The 15,019-nt window shown below is 41.1% G+C and overlaps 1 protein-coding gene across 2 annotated transcripts in view; it reads left to right on the forward strand.

The window, feature by feature from the left end:
* DLGAP1 (DLG associated protein 1) overlaps positions 1-14,785 on the forward strand; it is a 319,750-nt gene extending 304,965 nt beyond the window's left edge. For both annotated transcript variants that reach the window (XM_046672047.1, XM_046672048.1), the window contains 3 exons: positions 3,464-3,555; positions 8,438-8,590; positions 11,411-14,785. In XM_046672047.1, the coding sequence (XP_046528003.1) occupies positions 3,464-3,555; positions 8,438-8,590; positions 11,411-11,620 (455 nt within the window). In that variant the 3' untranslated portion in view covers positions 11,621-14,785. The remainder of the gene's footprint in view (positions 1-3,463; positions 3,556-8,437; positions 8,591-11,410) is intronic.
* Positions 14,786-15,019: the final 234 nt, after the last annotated feature.

Here is a 15,019-nt window from a genome sequence, read left to right on the forward strand (position 1 = left end):
TCCTGATGTGGGACAGGGATCCAATTTGCTGAACTTCTTCAAATTCCCCCATTGACTTGTCACAGCCACCCCCCTTCTATCTGTTGACTCTGGCTAGAAAGTGTTGATAAAGGAAAGAAATCACCCTCAGATGGCTTTGCTTAAGTAGATTCAGACCCAATTTTCAGTAAGTGTTGAGAGAAAAGATCACAACTGGATCAGGAGTGAGAAGACAAGGTCCAGGCACTGTGGGCCCCAGGAAGGCACTTCCTAGTTAGGTCCAAATTTTCTCAAGTGAAATCACATCTGCCCTGCCTCACAGGGTCCTGTGAGGATCAAATTAGATGCACATGTGAAAGTGCTTGGAAATATAAGGTAATACTATAAATAGGCAGACTTTTGCAAAAACCAGTGACGGATTTCCAAAAGATCTTCCTGGCTTTGTGTGGTGAACTAACCCAGGCCTGCCCTCTCTGTTAGGATCTCTCATAACTATCGTGAGTTGAGAGGTTTCTAGAATTATAAGTGGGGAAGTTAATAAAGAGGTGCCCACTTAAACAGAAGAAATTTAGTTCAACAGTGTTTACGGTTGTTGTTTTGTACTTCCACTGAGGAACAGACTAACAAAGGAGCTGCGGAGAAAAGGAAAGCGAGAAAAGGATCTAAAAAATTAACTATCAGGGTGCTTATAAGACTCCTAGGGAGACCAGACTTACCTATATAAAAAGAGTGGCACGACAAAACAAGACCTATAATATGATTAAATATTACACAATATATGGTATGAATCATGGTTAAAAGGCATGCATGGGGGGGATACAGTAGAGATCATTATTCTGGAAGATGCACTGAATGTGTCCTAAGGGAGAAGATGGTAAAAACTGTCAACTACATTTGGGTTGAACAATCTGGAAAGACTATATGGACCAGAATGTGAAGGAAACCAATTAAACAGAACCCCAGAAGCACATCTTCCTCCTGGACCCACCAAGCCTTAAGACCTCGCATTCTAACTTTCAGAAAGTCTGCTGCTCCAGGCCGTGGGGTCTCAACTGTCCTAGTGAGATTGCCCTGGCAAACGTTCTCTTGTTTGCACTCGAGAAGGCCCTTAGCTGTCACCTTTCTAGGACCAGGGAAGAAACCTTCATAAACTCAGGGATGAGTCTAAAATTTTCATTGTCCAGTCCAGTGGTTTCCTCTGGGGAGGGAGGCAAATGGGACAGAAGTGGAGAACATATATTTTATCTGTAGGCTTTCATTTCAATGGAGAGAGAGAGAGGAAAAAAGAAAAAAACTTTGGAAGCAAATTTTTAAAAAATTGGCATTCATTCCTTTGGGGGAGAGCACGTACATAGATGTTTGCTATCTCACCCTTTGTACTTTCATGTATTTTAATTTTTTTCCAAATAAAAAGGCAATGGCATTTTTCAAATGAAACGAACTGCTTAGTCTAGAGCCAGTTTTCATATTGCAACTGATACCACCTCAAACCTTGTTTTTTGTTTGTTTGTTTGTTTTCCATTTCTTAGAAGAGAGAGCAATATCACAGAATGTTCTCTAACAACCGTTTAAAGAATTCACTGTCCTTTGAATTGCTCAATCCTGCTCGGTCCCATCTGGCCCAAGCCAAGTAATCTAGCCAGTCCCAAACATTTATATCTATGTTTGGATGTTTGAATGTTTGACCTCAGTCTCACCTGCTGTCCCTCACCAGAATGTAATCCATGAGGGCAAGCCTTTGTCTTGCTTGTCACTGTGTCATATTCATCCAGGACAGTGCCTGGCACATTATGCCCTTAATAAATATTTGTGGAATCCCTCACAATAATCCTACAAATAGGTACCATTAGCCCCATTTTACATACGAGAAAACAGAAATCAAGTGACCCGTCCCAGGCAGTGGCTGGTAAGTGTTGGAGCCAGAACCCTCAGCCCACGCAGGGCCTGCTCCCAGAACAACTGTGTCCCCATATGGCGTCCTTTCTGCTTCAGGGGTGTTGTGATAGAGAGAGGAGGCCTCACACAACTGATTGATCTGTTAAACAGGAAACGGATACCCATCCCAAAAGATTTTAAAAGCAGATTGGAAAAAAGTAAAAACCTAGGCCTGAGGACTTGCTGCCAGATGGCTGTCAAGGGGGATCCCTCGCTATCACTGAGGAGGCAAATGTCTGCCCTGCAGCTGTTTGGTGTGACTCGTGACATGGTAGAGAGTTCGTGAATGCCCTGAGTTACAGCTGTGGGAAGGCTGAAATGCTGGAGCACTTCCTGGGTATCATATGCATCAGAAACCATGATCTAGCCTAGCAGTTAAACAGAGAAGCAAATTACTAGAAAACCCTGTGCCAAAATGAAGTTCCTTTTTCTTTTGTTTTCTTCTCCTCAGACTTTGCGGGGAATGAGGTCAAGAAAAGGAGACCTAATTCCGCTCTGAGTCTCAGGATCTATAAATTCAGAACAAAACAACAAGAGCAAAAACATTGCTTCAATCCCGTCATGTGCCTCCCAAGAAGGTTTCAAAACAGGGCAAGCGCAATTCTGAGAAGTCTCCATCTCTGGTTTCTATGTGGGCAGGGAAGGGGCCAACAGGGCACCTTCTCCCCTTCCTTCCTGACAGGCAGGGCGGGTTGAGAACTGCCTGGTGGCAGGGCTCCAGCAGTGCAGCTGGGCCCCAGTCCCCACCGGGTGGAGGGAGAGCCTTTGGGACAATGCAGACCTCAGGACAACCCTGTGCAGAGCGGCTCCGCCCCGTCTCGGCACGCCCATCAGTTGAAAGGTTCTTGCCTTAGACTGCACGGAAGGCAAGAAGTAGCTTGCAAAGGAGAAGATTTTTCAGCACAGTGCATAGGGAATTAAACCTATATTAACAATAAAATTGGTCTGTGGAGTGGAAAAGCTGTGACAGTGCTGGTGTTCCCTAGGCAACAGGTGGAAAATGTTCACTCCTTAGAAAATCTTTCAACTGGCCATGGCTTTTTCCTGACAGTACCAGTGGCTGAGCTCCGGAAAAATAATGAAGGCTGTGGATGGGATATGGTGAGTGCCAAGAGATCCCCTTCCACGTTAGGACTGCTTCCTTGTATCTGGATTTGGATTAGAAAAACAAGCTAGCAGACCGTGATTGCTGACACCAATAAATCCATAACCATACGGGTAAACACTTGAAATTCATCCTTGTAGTAAGAGGGAAAAAACTCTCTGCCTCTTCTCTTGGTAACATCCAGGACTGTGATGGAAAACTCCATTATTCCTAGGAAATATGCATGACGAGCATGTATTTTTTTCCAAGTTGATTCTGTGCTTTAACCCGGGAGCCTCTGTTACATAGACCAACAGAGTAACGATCGTGATTGGGCTGTGTGCGTGTGCGCGTGCAGGATGCATACTGTCTTCCCTAATTATGACAGCATAACTTCCTCTTTGCTTTCCCAGACTCAACAATGAGACAGAATGTGTAAACTTCTTGTGTGTTTGCTCTTTTCAGTCCTAGGGAAGATCCGAACTGCAGTGGGCAGTGCCCAACTTCTCATGGCGCAGAAATTCTACCAGTTTAGAGAACTGTGTGAAGAAAACCTGGTAGGTACCATTCCCCATCACTGCCATTTCCCTGCTAGAACCATGAGAAGAACGTGTTGTCAAGACTGGCCCGACTAAAGTAAAACTGATTTTGAACCAAGTCAAGGCCCATTGGACTCTCTCACCTGGAATACAGTGTTTTTTCTATTTCTCTATTTCTGGAATAGAGTGTATTTCTCTATTAAGTGATGAGTCTTATTTCCTGCTATTCTTAAAATTAAAAATATTTATTTTATACTTAAATAATCCTAGAAGAAAAAACTCCAATCAAGTTAAAACTCCATTTCCTGCTTTTTTGGTAACTGAAAATTTTCCCATTTCCTGGCTTTCACATAGCCTCTCTGATTTCATTATTCTTACCAAAATAGAGAGCAGCCTGATATTTCAAAAATAATATTACAGAAAAGCATTTTAGATAATGATTTTCTTTCTGAAATAGCCAGCAGGGCCTATTTCCTCATCAGAGTTCTCTGTTTTAACTCGAAAGACAGAGGTAGAGGGCATCAGAAAGTATAGATTTGATCTCCCTGAGACAAATGAATAATTCATTCTTCTTGGACATACAAAAACAAAATAAAGCAAAACAAAGAGATAAAAGCACTAGCATCAGCAATGTGTTTAAAACTGACTGCAAAATACAAGGCCAAGAGCTTACTCACATATGCCTTTTTTTAAAAAAAACTGCTACTAAGGGCCGGCCCGGTGGCACAGCAGTTAGGTTCCCACATTCCACTTCTCTGTGGCCCGGAGTTCGCCGGCTTGGATGCCGGGACGGACATGGCACCGCTTGGCACGCCATGCTGTGGTAGGCGTCCCACATATAAAGTAGAGGAAGATGGGCGGATGTTAGCTCAGGGCCAGGCTTCCTCAGCAAAAAAGAGGAGGAGTGGCAGTAGTTAGCTCAGGGCTAATCTTCCTCAAAAAAAACCCAAAAAACAAAAAACTGCTACTATCTCTCAAGTGTCACTCCACGAGAATAGCTTTTATTGGTCAATTGTTGGTCAAGCTGGATCTAAAATAAAGAAAATGAAAAGCAACCTGTTTATCTTGTGGCAAGTAAAAACATGAATACTTGCAATCTAATTCACCTAGACTATGATTTTAGAGTTTTAACTATATCTTCTTGTTAACAAAGACAAAGATAGACTGAACGGGACTCATCTAGACAGGGTTCAACCAAGAGAAAAGAGAAAGCATGCAAAAGCTGGAGCTCTCCCTCCGTCATCACCAGGCTTTTCTTTCTGAAACCTCCTGTGGGGCTATCCTTTCCCTCTTCCTCACAGCCACCCCCCACATCTATTGTTTGTTTTCCCCTCCGTCACCAAAACTACCTGACCCTTCTTGCACCCTCTCTGAAATTCTATTCCAGATTATGAGGTTATATATATTAGTAAATGTATTATAAGTGAATTCAACAACTATTTTCTTGAGTTTCACTATGTGCCAGGTGCAGAATTCCTGCTAATTTGTAAGCTTGCTCCTGTGTCACAGATCTTAATTAACATGATTCTTTGTTCCGTAAATGTAAGAAAGTTCATATAAAGCCATATTTCTGAAACCAGCCAAGAGATACTTGTGGAGGCCAATATGTACAAGTAACAGGGCAGACACAGAACACTTTTTCAAAGAATTATGTAATGAGCAGGGATATTATGAAGTAGAATGCAAATATTGTGGAGATTTTGAAGATGAAATTGCAGACAAAACATTTTGAAAATTTTGCAGACTTCTAGGAAAGATTAACCTTGTTAGAGCTAGCTTTTGACGTTTCCTAACTCCTTATGGGCTCACAGTCCTTGGCCAGTGGAGGAACGTAGGTGGCAAAATGTGAGCAGCGTGTCAGAGGCAGACTGAAGCAGAACTGCACTGAGGGCAGAGGGCCATTGACGGCTGGTCCAGCCACACCCCAGAAGGGAAGGTCAAGAGCCCACTATGTGCCAGACGCAATGCTAACAGCTTTAGATTTATGATGTGGTTAAATCCTCAAAGCAACACTGTGGAGCAGACAGTAACATGATTTTTATGACCGTTTTACTGCTGAGGAAAATGGACATGGAAAGGCTAAGTGACTTGGCCAGGGCCACGTGGTAAGAGGCAGAACCAAGATTCAAATCCCAGTCTGTGTGACCTCACTCCCTGTAAATCCTGCCCCACCTCCGGATTTGAGTTCCACTCCTTACCCTCATAGAGAGACATGGGGCTGAGCAGTCAGCTCTGCCTCCTCTGCAGCAGGAAGTACAGTGGCCTGGTGGTGGCATTGCTTAGGTTTAAAAGCTGCATAAAAGTGGCACTACGATTGCTCACAACCAGACTCAGCTCTCTTGTCTTGACTTCTTACTCTGAGGAGGAGAACATTTGAAAACACTTGCACATTATCTCAGACCAGACTCTCAGGCACAGAATACATGGATGAAAATTAACTTTTTCCAACAAAACTAAACCAAGGAACCCATTCCTCCTCATCCTACTATACCCTCCACCACCTCTGACCTCCAAGTGGTCTTGTTCAGACTGAGGCAAGTGCTACAGCTCCTTCCTATGCATGGGATGTCACATGACCCCCTGATTCTGAGACCGGCCGAGTGCCTAAGCTTGTTCTCTCTGCTCTTCCATCCATCCCCTTAATGACATGGGGGCAAAGAGATTCTTGGTGAGGAGGAAGCAAATTGCCTATGATACAGAGTTAAACAAACTCTTTGGGCCTACTGATCTATCATTTCATGCATTGGTACACTGAAACAGTTTAGCCAATAGGGCTTGTGATGTAAAAGACTTTAGTGGACTCCAAAATATGAGCAATTTAGTTTTTAGTTACCAATAACATAAGGAAATATATTGTGAGATCATAAAACTCCGTGTGAGAGGTACTTTGTCAAAGCTATTATCTGTCTATTCTGTACCTAGATATTGAGAAGCTTTTTTTAATTTACTAAATCAAAATACTAGAGAGAAGCCCTTTCATTAATTCGTGTCATTAGAATAGAGTTTAGTACTTAACCAAATACAAACTTTAGAATTTACTTCTTCCAATGAATTTGAGAACTATGGGTAGTTTTAGAAGTGTAAGTTTATAAGTACATCTTTACTTATGTTTATTTTAAAGCCAAACCAATAATGCTAGTCCATCAAAGGGCTAAACAGTTCTTTCCAACCTGTTAACTTTGATGGTCACTGACCTTGCACTTTCTGAAAATCTGATGGTATCATTTTTTTTTTTAAGATTTTATTTTTTTCCTTTTTCTCCCCAAAGCCCCCTAGTACATAGTTGTATATTCTTCGTTGTGGGTCCTTCTAGTTATAGCATGTGGGACGCTGCCTCAGCATGGTTTGATGAGCAGTGCCATGTCCACGCCCAGGATTCAAACCAAAGAAACACCGGGCTGCCTGCAGCGGAGTGCGCGAACTTAACCACTCGGCCATGGGGCCAGCCCCTGATGTATCATTTTTTATAGGGGTTGATTTTAAAAGTACAAACTGGCCTCTAGTTTCTACTAGCAAACTGGCATGGGTTTCAGTCTATCCAATTGCCTGGAATACCCAGAGGTAACCAAGACTGATCCCAGCTGGATACCTCTGACATGTGGAAGCTCCCACCCATCCAACCTTGAATGCCTTTAGCTATTGTTGTAGTGGTGATTAACAATGAGCGTGACACCTTCAATTTCTTAGTTACGTTTTTTCTGTCTTAGATCCTATAAAATAGAGGTTCATACTTTCTAGTACTTGTCAGGGATATGTGGATTGGAGCAAAAAACGTCAATCCTTAAACACCAACGAATGTTTAATATCATCTAGCAAATGGGTCATTATAGACATCTAAGTGTATATATAGATATGTGTTCTCACATTTGCTATATTATTTTATGGTCAGTTTAAAACTATTTCCAAATGATTTTGTCAAAGTACTTATATGATAAAATGACTTCCTATATTGGTAACGTCTTGATGGTTAAACACACAGTGCTTTGAAAATCCAATTATCTTATTACTCATCATCTGTTTACCCTATTTCACTCAACATGAATATTAAAGTGAATCTTATTTTAGATTCCTTATCTGTTGTCTGAGTAAGTTGGATGGCATGGCATCAAATACCAACTCCATAATAATATACTGTGTTTTTTTAATGGTATTTTCATTTAAATATGATATTTTAAATGTGTCTTGCTGGAGATCATACATTCTGGATTTTTCAAGTGTTTAGACTCTAACTCATATCATATTGACAGATATATTACAAAAGACGAGTTTTACAGCATTGACGTTTGAGAATCAGTGACTCAGTTGGATGAGTGTACAAATTAACATTTGTAGTGGAATCTTTAAAAAAAAGTCATACTCATAGAAAGAGAGAGTAGAAAAGTGGTTGCCAGGGCTTCAGAGGTGGGGGAAATAGGGAGAGGTGGGTAAAAGGTACAAATTTTCAGTTATAAGATGAATAAGGTCTGATATCTAATATACAATATGGTGACGATAGTTGATAACACTGTATTGTCTAACTGAAATTTGCTAAGAGGGTAGAACTTAAATGTTCTCACACACACAAAAAGATAAATATGTGAGGTGCTGGATGTGTTAATTAACTCAATGGAAGGAGTCCTTTCACAATGTATGCATATATCAAATAATCACATTTTACACTTTAAATATCTTACAATTTTGTCAGTTATTCCTTAATAAAGCTGAATATATATATATATATAAAATTTAAAAGAAATAAATAAAATTACCGTTTGTAGCCTCACTTTTATCACTTGTCTGAAAACCGAAAGGAACTCATCCTGTTTATATTATTTGAAATATGTGAAAATACCACTTTGGTCCTGTGCTTGTTATCACAGATCGCCTCTAAAGCATGAATGTTTTTCTTTCTCTTGTACAGAATCCCAATGCTCATCCAAGGCCCACTTCCCAGGATTTGGCGGGGTTCTGGGACATGCTGCAGTTGTCCATAGAAAATATTAGTATGAAATTTGATGAACTTCATCAGTTAAAGGCCAATAATTGGAAACAGATGGATCCTCTTGACAAGAAGGTAGAACAATGTAGATTTTGTATGGTTCATTTAAAAACCTGCACAAACACTGGACAGTCTAAATAGGCTTCTTCATTCAGTCTTGCTGTTTACAATGTGAAATGGAGCTGATATCATATTAATTTCATTGTAATGACAATGTTTACATAGTAATCATTTGGGATATTATCTGTAATATGTTTCAGGCATATTTTTAAAGAAAAACCTGTCTTTGTGAATTGGAAAATGGGAATGTGGCTTTTTTTGTTAATTAAACTTTAAGTTAAACCATTTTAGTCACTGGAAGGAACTGCCTCCATTTTGCTTTTTAAACTAAAATAAATGACATCTTCAGTGCATGATTACATAGAGCCAGAGTTCAACTTCCTTACACCCCTAGGATGTGTTCCCAAGAAAAATAGGAAACCCTGAAAACTAACTGACTCTGATAATCATTTCATAAATATAGTAATAAAGAAACCACTGTTGTTCAAGTTTAAAAATACACATCATAAAGCTTCACAGTAATCATAAATGTTGGGATTTTTTTTAAAGAGTTTTACTTTTGGTTGATTTGCCTTGGGGTATATTGCTCACTGGGTTCCTCATGCAACAGTTTAGAAATAAAGACTCAAATTCTTTTACTTTAATTAATAAACTGCAATTTTCACATTTGATTATGTGGTTCCATCAGGCTCACAAGGGTATCCAGTGTCCCCGCCCTGGGCTGGCCTGTCCTGAATAACTTTTTTAACCTTTTGCTTTCCTATGGCCTGGGGTTAAATAGTTCCAAGAGATTCAACTTCTAAAAATTAGGCCTGGCTATTCCCATGAAGCACTGGTGGCCTTGCCCTTTTCGGATCTCCTGACCTATCGGAGAGCTGACAACAATCCAATCCATTCTGCTCTTCCCATCATAGTATCAGGGTTCTTGGGGTCAGTGGGCTCCCTGGAGAAATCCAGTCACAAACGACGGTGCGTATTCAACAGGAGGGCTGTCGTCATTGTCCCTCATCTGCAATTCTGTCACCATCAACCTGGGGGTTTTAGTGTTAAGCGTGAAAGAGAACCATCGATGTACGTGTGGCCTCTAACTTGGGAAGCCAAACATTTGCACTCAATCTAGTTTTCTTTAATGTGTGTTTAAAACCTTCTGCTAATAAGCTTTTAAATTGCTCTTATTTTAAGAAAACACTACAGATGTACATACATACTGGTAATTTAGTTTCTAGAGTGGATCCATCTAATTTCTCGTTCACTGATTTAAAAAAAAATACTATTATTTAGAAAATGTACAAGGAAAGGAAGATATGACTAAAAAGTTTCCAATATTCATACTTTAAAAAATATCCACTAAGTTACCCATGAATGAAGATTTAAAATGTCCAAAAGTTGTGATGCTAAGAAGCATTGATATATGTAGTCTATTGACATTTACACAGTAAGTCATTAGTTAACTTGATTTCTCAATTTTTATACACTTTGTCTATGATCTGAGCTTTTCATCACTCCCTGAACTTGAGGGAAAAAGTGAAGCAGCACAAGCAGAGCTGGCAGAATACTGTTTGTACTCTGTAGTTTCTTTTTCTGTCCGCTGGGCCACACAGACTCCACCTTAAACAGCCTGAGGGCAACTCCAATGTCATTAAGTTTAGCTGGGCACTTCACCCGCCAAGCAAGGAGGAGCTGCTGTGATGAGCATGAGCGTTCCACACAAAGGATGCCCTTTGGAGAGTAGTAGAACCCATATTTTAAGATAATTTTCACATTTAATTTTATGAAAATTGAAGGTATTTTATTAAAAATGAAAACATCAGATTCACGTGGACCTTTTCACAGCCTGAAAGCCCACCATCCTTTTCCTAAAACTCCTTTGTGGTTTAGATCCCATTCTTTCCCCTGGCACTCCTACCACCCAACCCGCGGCCCCCCCACCTCGGCCTCCCGCCTCCCACCGTCCGCGGCCCAAGTGATAAATGGCTTTTGGTTTTGCAGTGGCATTTAAAAATATCTAACCGTTTTATGGTTTGCTGCTGCTAAGGAGGATGACCTCTTTCAGTCCTGTGTTAAATTTTCACGGCACAGTGCCTGTCCCTGTGATTGGAATTGCCTTCTGGGCCACCATAGTCATCCTGAGGCCTCTAAGGAGTGATGTCCCAACAGGATGTTTTCCGAGCCATATTGGAACTGACTCCACCCCCGAGTGTAGGAACTGTCAGTGGCCTCCCTCCAGGGTGACCCTGGAAAGTATCTCGCTGTGTGTTTGTGTGTGATGTGCAAACGGGTATTACTCACTGTGTCATCAACAAAGCTAAAGAACGCAGTCTTAAGATCTCTTCCTTCTCATTTGGTTATTTAGGTTTGGGTGGGCTCGGGGAGAGGGCGGTGATGTTTTTAAACTGAACCACGCTCGCACCCGCTGCCTTGCCTCCTTAGAAGGGATGCAGAGTTCTAAGATGCTGCCGCTGTCGCTGCCATCCTTTCCCATCTCTGGCACCGGGAAGAGTCTGGAGCCTCCAGAGAGAACCACACTAAATGTGCTGGGAGCCGCACCCTTTCAGCAGGGGGCATTTTAAATACCCACATCCTTCCCTTGGAGACACCCAGCTCTGCAATCCAGCCTTACTCTTGGCCTTAAGCTTACCGGTATTTTTTGTTTTCTGCATCTTTTGAATACCCAAGCCAGAATAATGAAGAAAAAATATATATACAAGGTGCAGATCAAAATTAACTACCCTTAGGTTAAAAAAAAAAATGTGTTCTAACTACTGACCTATCCCAGTTTTTCCCAAGCTTGTCCTGAGAAGCTGTGTAATGTCCTGAACCTTCTGCTTTGATCAGGAGAGAAGGGCCCCTCCTCCAGTGCCAAAGAAGCCGGCGAAGGGCCCCGCGCCGCTGATCCGGGAGCGCTCGCTGGAGAGCTCGCAGCGCCAGGAGGCCCGCAAGCGCCTGATGGCCGCCAAGCGCGCCGCGTCCGTCCGCCAGAACTCGGCCACCGAGAGCGCCGAGAGCATCGAGATCTACATCCCCGAGGCGCAGACCCGGCTCTGAGGCGCCGGGCCGCGCCGCGCGCAGCCCGCGGCGTCGCCACCAAGTATCTGTCCTCCCCTCCTCCTCCTCCCTCCCCCCCTCGCCCTCCGAGCCCGTCTGTTTCTGAGCTCAGTGACTTCCACTGTCGCGGTGTAGTTGTCGATCTTGCAGGAGCCGTCCCCCAGTAACCTCTGCTGCCCGGACCCGTTTGCCCATGTTCTTCACCGAGCTTCGCCACCTGTACTGATGCGTCACCCTGCCTCATCCGGATAGCCAACCCTTTCTTTTCGTGGCAAAACCAAGCCCACCTGTGTAGAAATGGCCCTGTTAGGTCCCCCACCATCCTCAGTTCTCTCCAGCTAGTCTGTCCCTAGAGCTCAGCAATATCAAACCATAGAGTATTTCAGAAATCCACTATCACAGGGTGATCCTTTGGGACTTAACCGTCTTCCACGTGAAAGAAACTAGGGCTCCGAGTCCCTTTATTTCCCCTAAACGGTTATTATTTTGTAAAGCAGATGGAGCACTTTATTTCCAACCTCAGAAATCACGCGATCTCTCGGAATCAGTGAGTGACAAACCGAGAGGGATCGGAGATGGGCTGGCGGTGGGGGACCTGGATGTGTAGTGGGAACGGGGGAAGGGAAATCTGCGGGTGCTGGGGTACCTGCTCCACTCACAGCTGCACAAACTGCCTCACTGTTGTCTCATCAATGCCTGCTTCAGATGTCTCAATCAGCAGAAGATTGTAAATTCGATCTTTCAGGGAAATTAATCTATTCTGAAAGGCAATAACGTGAAGAAAGGCCAGGCAAAGGAAGCGCTGATAGTTTAAGATACTTTTACAAAAGAGATTTTTTTTGTCCTATTATTAAGAAAATTTAGACCTGAAATGTTTTATCAACTTTTCTTGTACTATGTATATTATATTGTGGTGGTGGTGGGGGTCTTTAAAGGGGAAACTGTTGGTTCTGTTCATTTGTTAGTGTCCATCCTGGGGGGCCTACCTAATTACACATATATAAGTACACATCTGCTTGTGAAGTGCTGTAAATGGCAGCCAGGCTGTTGTCAGAGAAAAGTTTGGATTTTCCTATCATCCTTTTGAATGCTACACATTTGTCTGTTTTAACCCAGTAGTTGACACTGCAGACATATTTTCTCCTTTAGTCTTCTCTCGACTGCACAGAGTCCTATCATTCCCCAGCATAAGGGTTTTTGTCTTATGTCAAACCGATCAAATAAGTTTCCTATCCCAATAGACATGCTGCCTCGTTGCAAAGAGCTGCCACTCATCTTGAGGTCCCAGGTAGTGAGAGAAGAAATTTGATCTGCAATCCACGAGGTTCAGCATCCAAGGGGGGGGGAAAGTCATGATTCATAAACACTGAAAGAAACCCAGGCTTTTGGCAGAGAATGTTGCTTTCCATTTTGAGCTGTGATGGATGGGCAGTATGCACTTTGCATCTAGCTGAAGTTATCTTTAAATGCCCTTACTCTTAGCAGTTTAAACATTTAGAATGTGGTGATCTTAAAGTATCACTGGCATTTTATGTCCTGCTCCCACCCTAAAGCATTAGAAATTACCATTAAAAAATGAAAGACTTTTAAAAGCATACATCAAATATGCTTGCACCAGAGAAACTTTTTAAAAAGTACACTCTCATAGCCAGGTGCTAATTTAATTTTATTTATGAAATTAAGAGAGGTGATGGGTTCTGGCAACAATATTTTCATGGACATATTCTAAAACCACTAGAGAATTCGCTACCTCTCAGAGCCATTGATGCTTTGAGCTATCTTTATAAACAGGGCACAAATGTTTACTGCTGTGGTTTACCAGAAAAGGGCTACTAACTCATTTAAAAACCAACCAACCAACTTTTAACTAGGGTGTACAGAGCACCTTGGGTGCTTTGTAAAATTGGAGCATATGGAGATTTTGAGCTTCCAATATTGCTGATTTTAAGAAGAATACACCTTTCCTTTCCTTTGTAGCAACAATGGAAGGTCATACAAAGTTTGAGTCAAGTAAGGCCAACTGCCACTTTGGGTAGCCTATGGTCCATTCCATCCTGAAAATGACTTGGAACTCCCAGATTAATGTAAAGGAAGCAGCATCCATTTGAAGACCCGTGTTCCCAACTACAGCTCTGTGCCCTGAGGTAGAGATAAGATTTGGATTAAGAAATAGATTTCTAATACAATTCAAGATCATCCTATGATATTTTCTTTGGAAACTGGTTTAGCCCAGGATATTTTAAAGAGAGACAAGAAAAGGCCTATTTATCTTGTCTATGTGAATGGTATTTGTATATTCATAAGCTATTTTTGGTAAGAATTTTAAATCTTTTAGCTGAATGCCTACAGGCATCATGACCTTTGCCTTCCTTAAAAACACAAATTGTACAAACACTTTATAAAAAGCTAATTATTGATGTTAAAACATGACCCCTCATAAAGCTGCTTGTTAACCACTTGCCCCCTTAAACTGACATCCATGAGCATAACCTTTGTTACATTGTTCTTTTTGATGTAATTTGTAGAAATGTTTTTTAGTTCATAATGGAAAATGTATGTACCCTGAAAAATTACTTATTTTGTTTAACTTTGGTATAAAGGCATTTTCTTGGGGGGGGATTACAAAAGAAGTTTGTCTCCCACATCAAAAAACGTTCAAAGAAATTAAGTATTTATTATATTTTTTGCAGATGTTTCCATACAATTCACATAACCTTTTTGTAAAGAGAGATGAAGAAATGGATTAAAGATTTTTAATATTTGAAATGGTAAATAGAACTAATTTATTTGTAATATATTTCTGTTATTTATAGATGTTTCCTTAATGTTTTACTGTGCATTACCACTTTAATTTAAGCCTTATCCTTGTGAATTTACCATTTCTTTTTTAAAACATGTCTAGATGCATATTTTAAATAACTGGAGTGTAAATCACTAGCATATCTGAATTCCCAAATGTAATTTTTAAAAATTATTTTGGTTTGGAAAAACAAGATTCATTTGAAAGCCTTCAGATGGAGGGGTGGGGAACATTTTTATGGCTTTATGAATTGGAATTTCATAGGCTTATTTACCTAGATTGTGTGTGGACAAAACAATAATTGTAAATAGATGAATGTTTCCCATAATGTAAAAAGAAGAAATTAATAAAATAATTAATGCTCTGCTTTCAGGTCTGTGTGTTTTCACTGCAGAGTCCTGCTTATTCTAAAATATAAGTAATTGTCTTTGGGAGGAATAAGTAAGCAATTAAGAAGTGTATCATTCTAACATCCATTGTAACAACACATATACTAGTCACTGCTGAGCAGGTGGGTGGACCTTGTGTACTATGTAAGGGACTTAAATACTGAAAACTAAAAGTCTTTTACTGTGATGATCACACATGCTTGAAAGTTT

Source organism: Equus quagga, chromosome 9 (assembly GCF_021613505.1).
Source record: "Equus quagga isolate Etosha38 chromosome 9, UCLA_HA_Equagga_1.0, whole genome shotgun sequence".
NCBI classification, from domain to species: domain Eukaryota; kingdom Metazoa; phylum Chordata; class Mammalia; order Perissodactyla; family Equidae; genus Equus; species Equus quagga.